This window comes from Capra hircus, chromosome 11 (assembly GCF_001704415.2).
Source record: "Capra hircus breed San Clemente chromosome 11, ASM170441v1, whole genome shotgun sequence".
In the NCBI taxonomy this organism is placed as follows: Eukaryota; Metazoa; Chordata; class Mammalia; order Artiodactyla; family Bovidae; genus Capra; species Capra hircus.
In genome coordinates this window covers 104,338,272-104,358,453 of record NC_030818.1, presented here as the reverse complement: position 1 = coordinate 104,358,453, position 20,182 = coordinate 104,338,272, and the positions used below count along the sequence as shown (strand labels likewise).

Below are 20,182 nucleotides of genomic sequence, written 5' to 3'. Positions count from 1 at the left end.
CCTTAAGAGGCACAGAGCGGGTGCGCGCTCCCCAGAGGTGAATCCAGAGCCCACGGCCACTGGGGGGGTGGGGGGCGGGCAGTGTAGCTTCCAGAGGCCCCCCAGAGGGCAAGGCCCTCACCCGACTCCCTGGGGGCTGGGGGCTCCCAGTCCACTCTGACCCGGCCCTCTGTAGCACGGTGCCCTCGTTTCTTTGAGAACCTGGTGAAGTCATGGGTGCCCCTCGGCGGCATGGGTGGTGTTGGGGGGTGAGCACCCTTACTGCTCCCTAGGGAGCCCCTTCGCTGCCCTGACCCCTGCCCAGGCTGTTTGTGGGTGCCTGGCAAGGGGCGTGGTCAGCCCCCCAGGGGCAGGACCTGGACTTTGGGGTCAGATGGAGCTGGGGCCGGGTTCCAGCTTTGACTCTCACCAGAGTGACTTGGGGGATTGCAGGAGACCCCTGGGCGCTGTGCCTGGGTGGGTGAGCCGGGCTCCATCTGCAGCCAGGGAAGCCCGGGGCATGCTCGGTGGGCCCTGCGCTCCCCTGACACCTCCTCCTTCAGAGCCCCTTCCATGAGCTGTCTCTGCGCCTCAGAGTCACACTCAGGGGCGAGAGAGGCCCAGCGGCAGGTGCCCGCCCGCCTGCCCTGCAGTCGTGCATGGATTCCCTGAGAAGATGGGGACCGTTCTCTCCCCTCCGTGGCTGAGCCACGTCAGAGGGGACGCTCACAGCATGGGCTCGCCCCACGCCAGCCCTCCACCTTCTGTCAAGTGCCCACTGCCGCCCCACCCCCCCCACATACCCTTAGAGTGGGCACCAAGGCATCTTCTCCAGCCACCTGGGCCGCAGAGTCCCGGCCTCCTGAGTGGCCGGTAAGTTCTGCCACGACTTTGCTAATGAGAGGCTGGTGGAGCCCGGCTTCCATCTTCTGGGGTCACCCCAACTCCCAACCAGGGCCCACGTGTTATCTAGTGTGGTCGCCGCCAGGTGAGGGCCGTGGCCGGGGGCACGCACACCTGCCGAGGAGCGCACGGGTCCCGGGGAGGGAGGAGGCTGCCAGGGCCGGAGAGGAGTACCACGGTAACGACTCCAGGGTGATAAAACAGGGCTTTGAGTAATTATCATCTCAATCCCGCCTTAAAAGCTACATTGGGCAAAATTACTTTAAATACTGCTTTAGCCTATTAGCAGCCTATAAATTAATCGCTCACAGCACACAGAGGCGTCGTAAGAGGGTGATTGGGAGAGAGCGGGGAGGTAATTATGCGCGAGGCACGAAACTCCCACAGAAGGGGCATGTTTTACACTTAAGTTGTAATTAAATTTCGAGAAAGCTCTTCCACCCAGTGCACAAATATGATCTGTGTCAACTTCCCTGAGAGCTGCGACTCTAATCAGTGTATCTACTTGCTGCTGGAAGATACGGAGCCGGTAGCCCATCGTGGTCTGGGCCTCAAACACAGAGGCAGAACAGGTCCAGAACAGGGTCTGTGCGGAAACTCCCCCGAACCCAGATCTGTGGTTACCAAGCCTAAAAATCCAGACGCTTCCCAGCAACCTGCAGAGAAGAGAAGCAGGGTGAGTGTTCGTGGGACCGGGGTCAGAGGGCAAGGATGGAGGCACGGGCCCCGCGGGGTCAGGACCAGGAGAGGTGGCAGCGAGGGGGAGACTGGAGTCCGGGGTGGGGAGGACTCCACCCCAGGAAGGAAGGTGTGCGGACAGTGGGCGCTGAGCGGGCGGCCTGGGCGCCTGCCCGGTCGGAGAGCACCACCCTCGCCCCAGGGAGGCGGAGCCTCCGTCATGCTTAAACTGCTCCCCCTAGTTAAATAGCAACAGTGCGGCCAACGCTCCCTTTCAGAAAGACGGAGAGATAGGAAGGGTCTGCCCAGGGCCTCGGTAACTCTACCCAGGACAGCTTTTGCTCTCTCATCCCAAGCAGGCAGATTTCCTGACTGCCCTCGCTGCTGCAGAAGCTGACCACTGCTTAGATCTTGTGATGAGGTCCTCCAGACCGACGCCCACCCCTCCTGGGGCCTCTGTGGAGGGCTCGGACTGCTGCGCACCCTTGCTGAGGCTTTCCCATGTCCTCGGTGCTCTCTGGGGGCAGATCCTCACCTCCATCCAGAAGGGAAGACTGAGGCTCCAGGAGGCTGAGCAAGCAAGTGGGGGAGGCAGGCTTCAAGCCCAGCAGCTTCAGTCTCACCTGGTACCTGCTGTGCGCCGCCCTTGAGGGGCGGGAGCTGCTTACCCCAGGCCAAAGAGGGAGCAGAGGGCATCCACCCAGCCCTCCGGGGCTGGGGAAGCCCTGAGAGGTGGTGTCTCAGTCAGCTTGGGTGTCCATAACAAACCGCAGCGCCCTGGTGGCTTCAACAATAGAGATTTTCTCAGCTTTGGAGGCCAGAGCTCCAAGATCAAGGTGCCGTCAACTGGGGGTGGGTTCTGGCGAGAGAGCTCCTTGTGGCTTGGAGGTGGTCGCCTTCGGTCCCCGTCTGCACATGGCCTGTTATCTGTGGGGACCGAGAGCACAGGGGTGTCTTTCTCTTCCTGTAGGAACAACAATCCATCAGATCAGGGCCTCATCCTTACAGCTCTCTAACTTTATACCCCCCTAAAGGCTGTATCTCCAAATGTGATCCCTCGGGGGCTGCCCAGGGCTACAGTATGTGGACTTAGGGGGACACAGTCCAGCCCCAGAGCATCAGGGAAGACGCTGCTGAACAGGAGGTGAGGCGTCTCGACAACCGGGGTCATTCATCACAAAACTGAGGCCAGGAAACCCCCGACCAAAAGCCAGAAAGCACACCTTAGGCCCAACCAGACCGGCCAGACCCAGGACCACGTGGATGGATTACAGACGGGTGGGTGGCCAGGGCCGGACAGAACCGGATGACCAAGTGCAGATCACTCACCACTAACCAGATAACCCTGACCACCCCTTCCCGTGCAGAGCAGTGTGGCCCCAAAGTGCTTGCCTCCGCGGGGTCTTGCATGGAGGTCCAACACCGATCGAGCCCCCAGGCACCAAGCCCCCACACCCCTCCAGTCACTAACCTCTCCCCACCACGCCGCCACCTGGTAACCGCAGCCCTGTCTCCAGAGCCGCGGGTTAGGTTTGCTTGTTTTGAAATCCATAGGAATGGAATGCGCTCTTTCTTGTCTGGCTCCTTGAGCTCAGCACCCTGAGAGGCGCCCACGCTGCGGCCTGTAGTTTGCCGTCTGTTATTAATACCAGCAGGGCTCTGTGTGGCGTGGACCCGCACGGTTGGCTCTCCCATTCTCCCTACAGTGGACGTTCAGGCAGGTGCTAGCTTTTCGGCTCGTTCAAACAGAGCAAAGCAGATCACTCTTGTGTACCTCTCTGGGTGGTACCTCTCTGGGGTCTGGGGAACAGGTGTCGCTTCCCGGGAGGCTCAGTGGTAAAGAATCTGCCTGCCAATGCCAGAAACGCAGGAGACAACGGTTGGATCCCTGGGTCAGGAAGATGCCCTGAAGAAGGAAATGGCAACCCACTGTGGTATTCTTGCCTTGAAAATTCAATGGCCGGAGGAGCCTGGAGGCTACAGGCCCTGGGGTCGCAAAGAGTCGGACGCGACTGAGCGGCTGAGCACGCAGCAGGGAAAAAGCTTTGGGGATAAAACCAAGGTGGGCGAACATGCTCCCACCAGCATGCAGAGCATTCCAGCTCCTTCACATCCTCACCAGCACGAGTGATTCTCAGGGTCTCGAATTTTAGCTGTGCTGGTGGGAGTCAAGTAGTGCCTGACCGGAGTTTTATTTGCATTTCCCGCATGAATCATGAGGTTGGGGAGCTTTTCATCTGCTTAGGGGCTACTTGGAAATCCTATTTTAAACAAGGCCTGTTCAAGAATTCTGCCCCCCTTTTCCACTGGTTGTCTTTATCTTATTGATTTTAGGAGTGTCCTAGATGCGGGCCATAAGTTGGATGAATATACGGCAAATACGTTCTGCAACTCTGCAGCTTGCCTTTTCATCTCCCAGTTGTGTCTTTTGATGAATAGGGTTCTTCATTTTAAAAGAATCTATTCTATCACTGTTTCCCTCTAGCCCCTGTCCAGAGACTGGTCTCAAAGCCACATGGTGAGGCTCACCTTCTGTACCCTCCAGGTTCCTGTACCCCAGGCTGGCTCCTCTGCTGACCCAGCCTCTCAGAACATCCCTGAGTGCTCTGAGCTCCTGGTTGCTTTGAGCTCCTAGAAGCTGTGTCCTCCTTCTGCTGTGACTGCTGGTTTTGTCTACTTGCCATCAGAGTTAGGCAGAGAAATACAAAGAGATGCCTCCAGTGCTAAAGGTATTTTTCCTGTCAATCTTAAAGGAAACCAACCTTGAACATTCATTGGAAGGACTGATGCTGAAGCTGAAACTCCTGTACTTTGGCCACCTGATGCAAAGAGCCAACTCACTGGAAAAGATTCTAATGCTGGAAAAGACTCTGATGCTGGGAAAGATTGAGGGCAGGAAGAGAAGGGGGTGACAGAGGATGAGATGGTTGGACGGCATCACTGACTCAGTGGACATGAATTTGAGCAAGCTCCGGGAGATGGTGAAGGGCAGGGGAGCCTGGTGTGCTGCAGTCCACGGGGTGGCAAAGAGTCGGACACGACTGAGCAGCTGAACAACAGCAAGACTGTCAGAGCAGCCCCACTGCCTCCAGATGCTCCAGACCAGCTACCCCTGTCAGGAGGGTCTCTGGGCAAAAAAAGGAGCCTGCAGGGACTGAGTGGCAGGCATGAGTTCGTGTTTAACGGGGTTTTTGTGGTGTCCCCCAGTGGAAGTGCTCCCTCTGGGAGGCAGGACTCGTGGACCGCAGATCCCGGAACGGTGAGGATGGAGAACACAAATTTCCCAAGAAGGGCAGTGGGAGTGATGGTGACCCCAGACCCAGGACTGCCTGGCTGGGGCCCAGGATCACCCTAGAAGGCACGCTTCATCTTCACAGGTGACATCCCCAGGCCGGGACCAGCTGTGCCTTCGTGAGGCTGTCCCGTCTCTCACCCGGGCCATCAGCTGCCAGACCTCCTTTGTCATAAAGCTCGTTCTTTTCCTGGTTTCTTAAGGTGGAAGGCGAGGTTATCGATTTTCAACCCTTTTTAAGGCAGACGTTTGCAGCCGTTCCCCCACGCTGGCACTGCTTTAATTACATCCCTGATGGCTCTGCTCTGCCGTGTCTTCGCCTCCACTCTCCTCAGAGCGTTTTCTAATTTCCCTTGTTCTTCTTTGATGCATTGGCTATTTAAGAGTGTTTTATTTAATGCCCACAAATCTGTGACTTTTCCAAATTTCCTTCTGTTATATATTAATTTCCAATTTCATTCCATTGTGGTCAGAGCACATATGTTGTTTGATCTCAGTCTTCTTAAATGGACTGAGACATACGCGCGCGGTAATCTATGGTCTGTCCTGGAGAACGTTCCGTTTACCCTTGAGAAGAATGTGTGTTCTGTTGCTGTTGGGTGGAGTGTTCTGCGGATTTCTGTTCAGCTACTTTGGTAGGCAGTTTTCTTGAAGTTTTTAATTTCCTTGCTGATTTTCTGTCTAACTGTTATGTCCGTATTGAAAGTGGAGTATTGAAGTTTCCAACTATTATAGCTGAATTCTCTACTTCTCTCAATTTGGTCTTTTTTTTTTTTTTTTTTTTGCTTCATGATTTTGGGGCTCTGTTTCCAGGTGCATAAGCATTTGCAATTGTTGACTCTTTTTCACGGGTTGACCCTTTGGCCATTTTATCGCCTTCTGCGTCTTTAATAACGTCCCTTTGGCCTGACGCTAGCGCAGCCGCTCCGACCCTCTTTTGAATACAGCTTGCATGAACTACCTGTCTCCCTCCTTTTCGTTTCAGCCTATTTGTGTCTGATTCTAAAGTGAGTCTGCTCACTGAGACTCCCACCAGGCGGGGGAAGTTAACTGTTTGCTGCCCACAAGCATGTAGACCCCAGACTGGTTGGAACCTGAAGCTTAATGATGGTAACTCCCTGATAGCCCAGTTGGTAAAGAATCCGCCTGCAATGCGGGAGACCCTGGTTCGATTCCTGGGTCGGGAAGAGCCGCTGGAGAAGGGATAGGCCACCGACTACAGTGTTTTTGGGCTTCCCTTGTGGTTCAGCTGGTAAAGAATCTGCCCGCAATGTGGGAGACCTGGGTTTGATCCCTGGGTTGGGAAGATCCCTTGGAGGAGGGAAAGGCCACCCACTCCAGTATCCTGGCCTGGAGGATTCCGTGGCCTGTATAGTCTATGGGGTCGCAAAGAGTTGGACACGACTGAACGACTTTCACTTTCACCTTCAACTCCTACTTACTTCACCACCAACCCATCAGAAGCAAGTCCAGGAACTCCAAACAGCCCCTTAAAACAGTTACTGTAAAACTTTGCACTACTCTCCCGAGGCTGGGACACAGAGCTCTGAGCGCATCAGCCTGTGGTGGCCCCGTTGCCTGGTAAAACAATAAAGCTATTCTCTGCTTCACCACCATAAACAAAAAAATGAAACGAGTCTCTCAGAGACAGCACCTCATTGGCCACGTTATTTTACCCAGTTCGCTAATCCCTGTCTTTTTTTTTTTTTTAATCCCTGTCTTTTAATTGAAGAGTTTAAATCTGTTTGCACTTAATCATTACTTATAAGAAAGAACTAACGTCTGTCGTTTGGCGACTTGTTTTCTCTGCCTCATTTTTGTCCCTCAGTCCCTCCATCACGGCTTACTTTTATGTTAAATATTTCTAAAGTATTATTTTAATGCCATTGTAATTTCTTTTACTTTATCTCTGAGTTATTTTCTTGTGGTTGCCCTACGGATTACAATCAGTATCTTAATTTATAACACACCGGTTTGGATTAATAACAATTTATTTTCGACAGTATACTGAAGTTGCTCTTCTTTGCCTCTATCAAAGGTCCGTCTAGTCAAAGTTATGGTTTTTCCAGTGGTCAGGTATGGATGTGAGAGTTTGGCTATAGAGAAAGCTGAGTGCTGAAGAACTGATGCTTTTGAACTGTGGTGTTGGAGAAGACTCTTGAGAGTCCCTCGTTTCTGCAAGGAGATCCAACCAGTCCATCCTAGAGGAAATCAGCCCTGAATATTCATTGGAAGGACTGATGCTGAAGCTGAAGCTCTAATACTTTCGCCACCTGATGCGAAGGGCTGAGTCGTTGGAAAAGACCCTGATGCCCGGAAAGACTGGGGGCAGGAGGAGAAGGGGACGACAGAGGATGAGATGGTCGGATGGCATCACCAACTCAACGGACGTGAGTCAGAGCAAAGGATGGGAGACAGTGGAGGACAGGGAAGCCTGATATGTTGCAGACCGTGGGATTGCAAAGAGTCGGACACAACTTAGCGACAGGGCAACACCACCGTGGACTCTCTGGTTGTGGGATACGGGCTCTGGAGCACACATGCTCAGCGGCAGCAGCACGGGCTTAGTTGCTGCGGAACATGCGGGATATTAGTTCCCGACCGGGGGCTGAACCCACACCCCCCCCCCGGTGCAAGGCAGATTCTTTACCACTGGGCTGCAAGGAAAGCCCCTGTCCTCTACTCTTTAGACGCAGTTTCCTTTAGCTGATCAAACATTTAAATTGCTGATATAGAGTCTTTGTCTAAAAAGTCTAATATCTAGACTTCCTCAGTGATAGAGTACAGTGATGTCATTTTCCCCTGTGTGTGAGCCATACTTTCTTTTTTCTTTGCAGGCCTTGTCGTTTTTAGTTGAAAGCTGGACATTCTGAGTGTTATCACGTGGCAGCTCTGGAAACCAGGTTCTCTCCCTTCCCCAGGGTTTCTTGTTGCTCTCCCTTCTTGTAGTCGGGATCTTTTTGAGTAGCTTTTCTGTAGAGTCCATCTTATTTGTCATGTGTAGACCCTGAAATCTCTGTTTCGTTGGCTTCTGGTCAGGTATTGATTGGACAGAGATTTCCCTGAAGGATTGGAACAGCTAAACAATATTCCAGTCTTTGCCAAAGGGCTCTGTGCGTTTAGGGCCAAGCCTTCAGTGCCGAGCCAGGCGGCTTTCCGCTCTGTCTTAGCTTTCACTTCCTGCTGCTGGCCAGGCAGCGTCAGGAGGTGAGGGCTCAGGGCCCATTCAATCTCTCAGGAGGATGTGCGCTCAGCCCTTGAGACTTGTGCGAATACTTCCAAGCTTTCCAGAGCCCTAAGGACATCTCACTGGGAAAGACCCTGATGCTGTGAAAGGCTGAGGGCAGGAGGAGGGGCGGCAGGGGGTGAGAAGGTTGGAAGGCTCAGTGGACGTGAGTTTGCGCCACTCTGGGAGGTGGTGAAGGATGGGGGAGCCAGGCGTGCTGCAGTCCATGGCCACGAAGAGGGGGACACAGCTTAGCGTCTGGACAGCACGGACATCTCATTGCTCACCTTTCCTCCCAAGCTTTGTGATTAGCCTATTTCTTCCCAGCTGTTACCACCTCTAACAGCAGTTGGCTAATGCTTTCAGCACACACCCCGTGTGCCGCTTAAGCTCTAGGCCAACTCCGAGTTAAATGAAACACAAACAAACTTTGGGCTGGCCTTCCAGAGAACACAGGACAAGTCAGAACAGACAACTAATCACGATTCTTTGGGAATGAGCTCTGCTCCACATTTACCGGTATTGCAACGCGAGCTACCACTGAGCTGAAGAAGAGGGGGGCGGGGCTATCAAAGTAACTGATTTCACTGAGAATCAGCTATTTTTCTTAAGTAAATCCCTCAATTGCTGTAAGCCTTTGGTTAATTTCCAGAGTTCTTAGGGGAGGAAAAAGTAGACGTTAACCATTTTTGCCCCTTTTTAATTGGTTTACAGAATTTAGAGCTCCTCAGCCACAACTTTCGCTGCCATCAGCCCACACTTCATCTTAAATTGATGAGCAATCAGGCTTTCAGTCTTTCTCCCATCCACTGACCACAGCCAGTAACAGCACCCGATTCCGTGGTCCTTATACTGACTCTCCCCCCAGACGGCAGCCACTCGAGATACTGCACGCACCAGTGCAGAACCCCGGCCCAGCTCCCCACTGGCCAACGTTCTAACAGTCGCACCAGAGTCACCTGCCAGAGTCTTCACCCATCACCTACTGCCCAGCTCCAAAATCCCATTTTAAAATTTTCTCCCTAGTGCCACTCTAAGTACCAACAGCCTTCAGTCGGGTTCTCCAGGAGACAGACTCCGAAGTGGAGGTTTGCATGCAGGGGAGAAGACCTGAGAGAGTGAGGGGTGCAGGACAGGGCAGAGAGCAGGCTGCAACAGAGGCCTCGGTCAACCTCATGGGAGGCTTTGGGGCGGGGATAGCCCCTTTAGAGATGTCCACGGTCAAGGCAAGAGGCTGGGACTCCATGCTCCCATGCCCACCAGGCTTGGATGCAGACCTAAACTGGGGCGAGGCAGCCTGCTTCAGGCGAGGCAATGCTGGAGACATACTTAGCTGCAAAGTGCCAGCAGGCACCACTGCCAGCGGCAAGCAGAACAGGAGCTCCTTCCGAGGTGCAGGTCTGGACGTGCATCACAGCGCCCACTCCTGCAGTTCAGCTGTTGCCAGGCGGCCCCTTCTTCCACAGGGGCCCTGGGGAAGCCCAGGAACGCCCTCGGCCCCTACCGGAGCTATTCTCTGCGTTGCTTCCCCCTCCTGTCTGGGCTCTCTGCCCTTCCGGCACCCTTGGGACTTGTCCCCCATTCTAAACTCTGTGTGCTGAGCCATCCTGACGTGGGCCCTGCCCGTTACTAGGCCACAGCTAAGTCCACTGCTAAGTCCCCCGTCAACGCGGATATGTTTACGCAATGTCACCCCGCAAGTTTACAGCAGGATGAGATTAGAACCCAGGCCTCCTGCCCCCCAGCCTGGGGGCTCTCTTGCCTTGTCCTGGCTTCCTCGGCTCCTGAGGAAGGTCACCAGTGCAGACCTCCACGTGCCAGTGGGGCATCTGATGGCCTGGAGACACCAAATTTAAAGCCTTGGACAGTCAAGAACAGCGTGCAGAGAGGAGCTGACGCCTGACGGCGAGGTGGCTTTATCCTTCTTTATCCCTCTTGGATGGGTGTGTGGGAATCACACCCGCTGCCCTGTGCCCCAGAGAGGCTGTGCTGGCGGCCAGCCTGGAGGGACAAAGATGCCCTTGTTGGGTTTCAAGCTTCCCCCAAAGGACAGCAATTCCAGGGGGCGGATTTCTGAAACCCTCCTGCAGGGAGGGAGATGGAAAGAGGCCTCCCTCCCTCGCTCTCTCCCCACTGCCCTGGGCTGACTCAAACATCCTTTCCTCAGTGGGACGACTTCTTCACATGATAAAGGAAATGCATGCTCACTGTGAAAATATAAACAAATAAGTTTGAGCAAGTCATAGTGTGTGAATTACAGAGTGTCACTGCCCCACCAAGCCCCAAGCTCTGGAGAGGATCCAGTTAACACTTGGGCATGTGGCCACCAAGGGTTTCACTGCGCCTGGAAAGATGCTGTTTCTGCAGCCGCCTGTTGGTGCCAAGGTTGGGGGGAAGAGCTGAGTAAGAACCCAGGCTTTCGAGTCGGAGGGACCTGCCTGGGACTCCCAGGCCTGCCACCGCTTCCGTAACTTTACACACCTGTAAGGTGAAGACAGTCACACCAGCCTGGCTAGGGCACGAGAATTTAAAGCGTTATTGTTGTTTGGCTGCGAAGTCACATCCAACTCTTTGCAACCCCGTGGACTGCAGCACGCCAGTCTTCCTAGTCCTTCAGCATCTCCCAGAGTTCACTCAAGCTCATGATCACTGCGTCAACGATGCCATCCAACCATCTCACCCTCTGTCGTCCCCTTCTCCTCCCACCTTCAATCTTTCCCAGAACCAAGGTCTTTTCCAGTGAGTCGGCTCTTCCCATCAGGCGGCCAAAGTATAGGAGTTTCAGCTTCAGGATCAGTCCTTCCAACGAATATTCAGGGTTGATTTCCTTTAAGATTGATGGGTTTGATCTCCTTGCAGTCGAAGGGACTCTTAAGAGTCTTCTCTAACACCACAGCTCAAAAGCATCCATTCTTTGACCCTCAGCCTTCTTTGTGGTCCACTTCTCACATCCACACACGACTACTAGAGAAACCTTGGCTTTGACTGGACGGAATTTTGTGGGCAAAGTGGTGCCTCTGCTTTTTAATGTGCTGTCGAGATTGGTCATGGCTTTTCTTCCGAGGACCGAGCGTCTTTTAATTTCATTCAATGTGTGGATGCAGCTAAAATGCTACACAGAGAGCTGGGCGCGTGCCAAGGTCTCTTCTGAGATTCCAGTACAAGTTTAAAGCCCTCCGTCCTGACCCCACCCTTGTCTGTCGTACCCAGGAGTACAGAGGAGAGAGTCGAGGGGCAGGGTTGACACCTGAGGGGGCGGTTCATCCTTCTGCCCACCTGGGAAGGTTTGGGCCTGGGGAGGGGCCCCGCCAATCATGAGGCTCCAGCGCCCGGTCCAGGACTCCTCACAGATCATGGCTCAGAGAACCGGCTATCTGTTGGTACGGAGGTCCCACGTGGGAAAGGCGTTCCACAGGCAAATGCGGGTGGGACTTGGGGGTCAGGCAAAGTGAAACTGGGCCCTCCCCATAGAGCCCCACCGGGCCTCAGCACCTCACCTCCATACCTTTGTGCTCAGTCTGGATCTGCCTTTATTTAGAGCAGTTTAAGATCTGACTGTGTGGGTCACCACAAACTGCGGAAAATTCTTCAAGAGATGGGAATACCAGACCACCTGACCTGCCTCTTGAGAAACCTGTGTGCAGGTCAGGAAGCAACAGTTAGAACTGACATGGAACAACAGGCTGGTTCCAAATAGGAAAAGGAGTATGTCAAGGCTGTATATTGTCACCCTGCTTATTTAACTTCTATGCCGAGTACATCATGAGAAACGCTGGGCTGGAAGAAGCACAAGCTGGAATCAAGATTGCCGGGAGAAATATCAATAACCTCAGATATGCAGATGACACCACCCTTTCGGCAGAAAGTGAAGAAGAACTAAAAAGCCTCTTGATGAAAGTGAAAGAGGAGAGTGAAAAAGCTGGCTTAAAACTCAGCATTCAGAAAACTTAGATCATGGCATCTGGTCCCATCACTTCATGGCAAATGGATGGGGAAACAGACTTTATTTTGGGGGGCTCCAAAATCACTGCAGATGGTGACTGCAGTCATGAAATTAAAAGACGCTTACTCCTTGGAAGAAAAGTTATGACCAACCTAGACAGCATATTAAAAAGCAGAGACATCACTTTGCCAACAAAGATCCATCTAGTCAAGGCTAGTGGTCATGTATGGATATGAGAGTTGAACTATAAAGAAAGCTGAGCACCGAAGAATTGATGCTTTTGAACTGTGGTGTTGGAGAAGACTCTTGAGAGTCCCTTGGACTCCAAGGAGACCCAACCAGTCCACTCTAAAGGAGATCAGTCCTGAGTGTTGATTGGAAGAACTGATGTTGAAGCTGAAACTCCAATACTTTGGCCACCTCATGCGAAGAGCTGACTCATTGAAAAAGACCCTGATGCTGGGAGAGATTGAAGGCAGGAGAAGGGGACAACAGAGGATGAGATGGTGGGATGGCATCACCGACTCAATGGGCATGGGTTTGAGTGGACTCCGGGAGTTGGTGATGGACAGGGAGGCCTGGCGTGCTGCGGTTCATGGGGTCACAAGGAGTCAGACACGACTGAGCGACTGAGTTGAACTGAAGATTTGCGGCAAAAATGAGATGTTTGTGGAGTTCACATCTCCCTGCCCCCAGTTTTCCTAATTATTAGCCTCTTACCTCTGTGTGGGGTGTTGGCTACAATTAATCAACTAATACTGATGCGTTGTTAACTAGAATCAGTCTTTGTTCGGCTTTCCTATTTCCCCCTGACCCCCGTCTCTGCCCCAGGACCCCATCAGGGACCCCACAGGGCCATCACACCTCCCTGGCCCTCTGGGCTGGGACAGCTTCTCGGACTTGCCTCGTTTTCGTGAATTTAGCAGATTTGGGGGGGGGCTGCTCAGGCTTTGGTTGAATGTCCCTTAACTGGGGTGTCTCGTGGTGAGACTGGGGTGGGTGGTGGGCTTGGGGAGGAAGACCGCAGGGGTGCGGTGTCCATTTCAGCTGTCCTCCAGCGGCTCCTGCTGTTGCCGGGACTCGTGACCTTGGCCCCAGGCAGAGGCCACGCCTCCCTCGTAGAGTCCTCTCCCCTCCGTTTTGCACTTTGACCCCCTGGCCCCTGTCCTGGGGCCACCCATATGGAACTGTACACTTCAGCAGTGCCAAGCCCGTTCAAGCCTGGCACACAGTAGGTGCCTAATTAACCGTCTCTGAACTGAATGGCGCGCGGAGATGAAACCCACGCTGTTGGCCTCATTAGGAATGAAGTTTTCCCTTGATCCTTGATTGAAGTCCCTCTTGGCTTGCGGTCTAATTAGGCTCAGCTGCTCCCTCGAGCCTGTCTCTGGCTCAGCTTGCCCACAACTTGGGGAGCTCCCAAGGTCCCCCACTCCCAGCCTCTGCCCACCCAGGAGAAGCAGGCCCCCAGCTGAGGGGCATCCGGCTCGCCCACAAACGCCCTGTTCTTAACCCCACATAAACCTCAAAGTTGCACCGGCACAAAGATCCCCAACGACCGATGAACCAGTGAGGGGCGTGGCCAGGGCCGCCCCCGCCCCGCCCCCGCAGCCCCAGGGCCCGGGGACTCTGGAGCCCCTAGCGCCTGCCCTACTCGGGCCGGCTCTGTTTTCCGTTGCCTGGGATCCACAAAGGTCCATCAGCGCAGCCTGTGAGTCTGCGGTGAGCCCCAGCCGCACACAGACCCCCTCCCCAGTGACCACAGAGGTTCCGAGAGGGGCAGAGCCTGTGCCAGGCCCCACCTGCGCAGGGGGACCCCGGCCCTGCCCTTCGAGTGGGGAACCCCCTCATTTCCATAACCAAGGAGAAGCCAGGGGCTTTGCCAGTCCTGGTAAGCTGGGCAAACTGGTGTGGGGCAGGTCCAGGCAGGAGGGGCGGGTGTCATTGTTGAGCATCTGTATCCAACTTATTTGCAGCCCCAAGGCCTGTAGCCCTCCAGGCTCCTCCGCCCATAGGGTTTTCCAGGTAGGAATGCTGCAGTGGGTTGCTATTTACTTCTCCAGGGATCTTCCCGACCCAGGGATCTTCCCGACCCAGCGATCAAGCCCGCGTCTCCTGCAGCACAGGCGGGTTCTTTACCGCTCAGAGAACAGGGATGGGAGGAGCGGCGGCTGCACAGGCGCAGGAGGGCCTAGAGGAGCTATCCCACGTTAAAGGTCAGGAACGGTGGCGGTAAGGAGATACCCCTTATCCAACGTAAGGAGCAGCGGCTGTGCTTTGCTGGAGCAGCTATGAAGAGATACCCCCACATCCAAGGTAAGAGAAACCCAAGTAAGACGGTAGGTGTTGCAAGAGGGCATCAGAGGGCAGACACACTGAAACCATACTCACAGAAATCTAGTCAATCTAATCACACTAGGACCACAGCCTTGTCTAACTCAATGAAACCAAGCCATGCCTGCGGGGCCACCCAAGATGGGCGGGTCATGGTGGAGAGGTCTGACAGAATGTGGTCCACTGGAGAAGGGAATGGCAAACCACTTCAGTATTCTTGCCTTGAGAACCCCATGAACAGTATGAAAAGGCAAAATGATAGGATACTGAAAGAGGAACTCCCCAGGTCAGTAGGTGCCCAATATGCTACTGGAGATCAGTGGAGAAATAACTCCAGAAAGAATGAAGGGATGGAGCCAAAGCAAAAACAATACCCAGCTGTGGATGTGACTGGTGATAGAAGCAAGATCCGATGCTGTAAAGAGCAATATTGCATAGGAACCTGGAACGTCAGGTCCATGAATCAAGGCAAATTGGAAGTGGTCAAACAAGAGATGGCAAGGGTGAACGTCGACATTCTAGGAATCAGCAAACTAAAATGGACTGGGATGGGTGAATTTAACTCAGATGACCATTATATCTACTACTGTGGGCAGGAATCCCTTAGAAGAAATGGAGTAGCCATCATGGTCAACAAAAGAGTCCGAAATGCAGTACTTGGGTGCAATCTCAAAAACGACAGAATGACCTCTGTTCGTCTCCAAGGCAAACCATTCAATATCACAGTAATCCAAGTCTATGCCTCAAACAGTAACACTGAAGAAGCTGAAGTTGAATGGTTCTATGAAGACCTACAAGACCTTTTAGAACTAACACCCAAAAAACGGTGTCCTTTTCATTATAGGGGACTGGAATGCAAAAGTAGGAAGTCAAGAAACACCTGGAGTAACGGGCAAATTTGACCTTGGAATGTGGAATGAAGCAGGGCAAAGACTAATAGAGATTTGCCAAGAAAATGCACTGGTCATAGCAAACACCTTCTTCCAAAAACACAAGAGAAGACTCTACACATGGACATCACCAGATGGTCAACACCGAAATCAGATTGATTATATTCTTTGCAGCCAAAGATGGAGAGGCTCTACACAGTCAACAAAAACAAGACCAGGAGCTGACTGTGGCTCAGATCATGAATTCCTTATTACCAAATTCAGACTCAAATTGAAGAAAGTAGGGAAAACCACTAGACCATTCAGGTGTGACCTCAATCAAATCCCTTATGATTATACAGTGGAAGTGAGAAATAGATTTAAGGGCCTAGATCTGATAGATAGAGTGCCTGATGAACTATGGACTGAGGTTCGTGACATTGTACAGGAGACAGGGATCAAGACCATCCCCACAGAAAAGAAATGCAAAAAAGCAAAATGCCTGTCTGGGGAGGCCTTACAAATAGCTGTGAAAAGAAGAGAAGCGAAAAGCAAAGGAGAAAAGGAAAGATATAGGCATCTGAATGCTGAGTTCCAAAGAATAGCAAGAAGAGATAAGAAAGCCTTCTTCAGTGATCAATGCAAAGAAATAGAGGAAAAGAACAGAATGGGAAAGACTAGAGATCTCTTCAAGAAATTAGAGATACCAAGGGAACATTTCATGCAAAGATGGGCTCGATAAAGGACAGAAATGGTCTGGACCTAACAGAAGCAGAAGATATTAAGAAGAGGTGGCAAGAATACACAGAAGAACTGTACAAAAAAGATCTTCATGACCCAGATAGTTATGATGGTGTGATCACTCACCTAGAGCCAGACATCCTGGAATGTGAATTCAAGTGGGCCTTAGGAAGCGTCACTACAAACAAAGCTAGTGGAGGTGATGGAATTCCAGTTGAGCTGTTTCAAATCCTGAAAGATGATGCTGTGAAAGTGCTGCACTCAATATGCCAGCAAATCTGGAAAACTCAGCAGTGGCCACAGGACTGGAAAACGTCAGTTTTCATTCCAATCCCAAAGAAAGGCAATGCCAAAGAATGCTCAAACTACCACACAATTGCACTCATCTCACACGCTAGTAAAGTAATACTCAAAATTCTCCAAGCCAGGCTTTAGCAATACGTGAACTGTGAACTCCCTGACGTTCAAGCTAGTTTTAGAAAAGGCAGAGGAACCAGAGATCAAATTGCCAACATCCGCTGGATCATGGAAAAAGCAAGAGAGTTCCAGAAAAACATCTATTTCTGCTTTATTGACTATGCCAAATCCTTTGACTGTGTGGATCACAATAAACTGTGGAAAATTCTGAAAGAGATGGGAATACCAGACCACCTAACCTGCCTCTTGAGAAATGTGTATGCAGGTCAGGAAGCAACAGTTAGAACGGGACATGGAACAACAGACTGGTTCCAAATAGGAAAAGGAGTACATCAAGGCTGCATATTGTCACCCTGCTTATTTAACTTCTATGCTGAGTACATCATGAGAAACACTGGGCTGGAAGAAACACAAGCTGGAATCAAGATTGCCAGGAGAAATATCAATAACCTCAGATATGCAGATGACACCACCCTTATGGCAGAAAGTGAAGAGGAGCTAAAAAGCCTCTTGATGAAAGTGAAAGAGGAGAGTGAAAAAGTTGGCTTAAAGCCCAACATTCAGAAAACGAAGATCATGGCATCCGGTCCCATCACTTCATGGGAAATAGATGGGGAAACAGTGGAAATGGTGTCAGACTTTATTTTGGGGGGCTCCAGAATCACTGCAGATGGTGACTGCAGCCATGAAATTAAAAGACGCTTACTCCTTGGAAGGAAAGTTATGACCAACCTAGATAGCATATTGAAAAGCAGAGACATTACTTTGCCAACAAAGGTCCGTCTAGTCAAGAATATGGTTTTTCCTGTGGTCATGTATGGATGTGAGAGTTGGACTGTGAAGAAGGCTGAGCGCCGAAGAACTGATGCTTTTGAGCTGTGGTGTTGGAGAAGACCCTTGAGAGTCCCTTGGACTGCAAGGAGATCCAACCAGTCCATTCTGAAGGAGATCAGCCCTGGGATTTCTTTGGAAGGAATGATGCTAAAGCTGAAACTCCAGTACTTTGGCCACCTCATGCAAAGAGTTGACTCATTGGAAAAGACTCTGATGCTGGGAGGGATTGGGGGCAGGAGAAGGGGATGACCGAGGATGAGATGCCTGGATGGCATCACGGACTCGACAGACGTGAGTTTGAGTGAACTCCGGGAGTTGGTGATGGACAGGGAGGCCTGGCGTGCTGCGATTCATGGGGTCACAAAGAGTCGGACACGACTGAGCAACTGAACTGAACTGAAGCAACATGGGAGGGGCCTCCCTCAGGTGGTTTGGACAGATGCCCCCACTCCACTCATCCAGGCCGGGAGAGGGGTGGGGCTCCGCTTGGGTGGGGGTCTCCTTGAACTCTCTTATTTCATGACCTGCAGGTGGGGTCTCTTTGAGGGCACAGTTCAGGGGACACCAGCCAGCCTCACCCATAGAAGGAGAGGGGCAAAGAGGGGTGCTGACAATACCCCAGTGGGGCCTGCCTTCACCTTCGATGGCTCCCTAGGGCCCCTGGAGATTCTTACACGGCCCAGCAGGTTCACGAGGGCTGCCCAAGGCCCCCTGAAGACCCCACCTGGGGTGGTGCTGCCTCCACTCCGTCACACCTGCAGCGCCTTCCGAAGGGCCACCCCGCAGGGGGCTCCAGTCACTGCCATAGGCACCCCTAAACTCTCCACCCCACTGGGGGGCTCCGCAGGCCCTACCCCTAAAGCTTGCACACTGTGACCATCACGGTCACTGTGAGTTTTAAAGACATGTTCCTCCAAAACAGGGACAGTGCTGACGGCTGCAGGCGGCCATGGCCGTGGCCCACTGCCGGTCACAGGCAGGTGCTCACCGGACTGAGAGGTGACTGAAGGCAGCCCAGACGGCGACCCCCATGTTACAGGGGAAACTGAGGCAGAGAGAGAACCCAGCTGGTAAGCTGGCCACATCTGTCCAGCCGTGAGCCAAGCCCAGAGTGACCCTTGGGTTCTGCCCCCCAGGAGGAGGAGGTGACCCCAGCAGCGTGCAGAAGCAGAGCCCCGCACCCGAGGACACTCCAGACCGGCTGCACCCTGTGGCCGACAGCCCGGAGCCCGCCTCCATGGGGGCCTGCCTGGAGCAGCCCACTCTAGGAGGGCACAGGGAGGGGCAGGCTGCCCAGTGGGATGGCGTGGGGGAGGGCTCCCCCAGGGGAAGGCCCTCGCTGACCCTCAGGGTCCGAGTCACACAGCGGCCTGTGTCTCTCCTGGACGCCCACGGGCCACAGAGCGTCTCATGGCTGCTGCCAGTCAGGGAGTCAGGGCCTGAGGGGGCAAAGTGGGAGAGGAGGGGGCCGGCAGTGCTCCGCCGGGGCGAGCCCACCCCCACCATGGGCTGCGGGGGCCCGGCGCCAGACCTCCAGCCTCTCTGAGCCCACGTCCTTCCGCAGAAGGGCAGCAGCAGCCAGCCAGTCCGCGGGCGCTGGCAGAGAATTCCAGTGGGATTTTAGTCCCAAGTCCAGTGTGCGGCCCCCTGGGGCAGAGTGGCCGTGAGTCGCGGACGGGTGTGGGGTCAGGAAGTAAGGCCAGGACAGCCCCCATCCTGGTCCCCCCCCAGAGGGTGGCCCCAGGCCCTCCCCCCGCAGGGACGTCCCCAGCCCCCAGGAGCCGCTCCGACACACGGCCCCCTCTCCTGGGAGGGGCAGTCCTTCGGGACGAGCACGGGCTGGCACTGGAGCCTAGTTCAGGCCACCTTGCTGCCCCAGACTTCCGTCCCCCGCCTGCCGCGTGCAGATAGCGCTCGTTTCTGCTCCCCGGCTCCACACCGGCGGGCTGAGACCCAAGGACCCCCACCCCCAGCCCACCCTGAGGCCCTGCCCTGGTGGTGCACTTGGCAACACCCAGTGAACCCAGCAGACAGATGGACACGACCCTGGCGCCAAGGGGCACGACCTGCCGAGTAGGTGAGTCCCCATGCTTCATCCTGCCTGGGGCCCGGTGACCCCATCCCCCTCGCCTCGTATGGATGGGGAAACCCGAGGTCCAGCGAGGGCTCCAGTCAGAGAAGCCTGGCCTCCTCCGAGCCCAGGCTCCGACCTGCCCTGGGCACACCCCCGCTCCCTGACCCCCCACCTCTGGGGAGCTGGGGCAGCAGAGGCCCCGGGTCTGGTCTTGAGGCCGAGAGAGCCCCGAGGCCAGTGTCGCGGTCAGGGCCCGAGGCGCCCTTCTGGTCTCGAGACCACGTGAGCCCCGAGGCCAGCGTCGCGGGTCAGGGCCCGAGGCGCCTTTCTTCGTTTTCTTCTGGCAAAATTCACAGCTTCCTGTTTCCAAGATAAAAGCCTCTGAGAGGCCCATCCCCGCGGTGGCAGCGCCAGCTCGGAGGAACTTCTTGTGAATAAACCAGAAGCAGGCGGAGGAAATACCCCCCCAGTTTCGCCACGATGCCAGGGTACAGACATTTGGGGGAAATGTGTGAAGGGCAAGACAAACCAGGGCCGACTCTGGTTCCAGAATAAAGCTCCCTGGGGACCCCACAGCCTGAACTCATTCTGGGGACTCAGCAGCCTGCAGGCGGAGTCCAGGGCAGGAGGGTGTGCAGCCAACGGGACCCAAGGGGCCCACAGCATGAGTCCCCCGTAGGGGCCATGCAGGCACTCGAGCCCGAGCCAGGCTGGGCAGCTGCCCCCCACACCCTCTCCTGGGAGAGCGCCGGGCCTCGGTCTGCCTGACTGTCTAGTGGGAGCGCCAGCAGTTGCTGGAACAGCCCGGGGGCCGCAGGAGGCCAGCCTTGGGAGTGTGGGGGCCCTGCCCAGTGTTACGGGCCTTCCGGCAGGTCAGTCACCCACAGCGCTC

The 20,182-nt window shown here is 54.1% G+C and overlaps 1 protein-coding gene across 1 annotated transcript; it reads right to left on the bottom strand.

Moving 5' to 3' along the window:
• Positions 1,157–18,022, bottom strand: LOC108637096. The gene is made up of 3 exons (XM_018054744.1): positions 17,972–18,022; positions 2,229–2,524; positions 1,157–1,538 (listed from the first exon to the last, which is right to left on the bottom strand). The coding sequence occupies exons 1-3, from the start codon at positions 18,020–18,022 to the stop codon at positions 1,157–1,159; spliced, it is 729 nt and encodes a 242-aa protein (XP_017910233.1).

Bases quoted from the DNA above. Each gene is read 5' to 3' on its own strand.
- LOC108637096 (XM_018054744.1), bottom strand. From the start codon at position 18,022: ATGGCAGTGACTGGAGCCCCCTGCGGGGTGGCCCTTCGGAAGGCGCTG. The intron at 2,525-17,971 runs GTGTGACGGAGT...TTGTTCCTACAG, and splicing joins CCCTTCGGAAGGCGCTGCAG to GAAGAGAAAGACACCCCTGT. The intron at 1,539-2,228 runs GTAAGCAGCTCC...TCTTCTCTGCAG, and splicing joins TGCTCCCTCTTTGGCCTGGG to GTTGCTGGGAAGCGTCTGGA.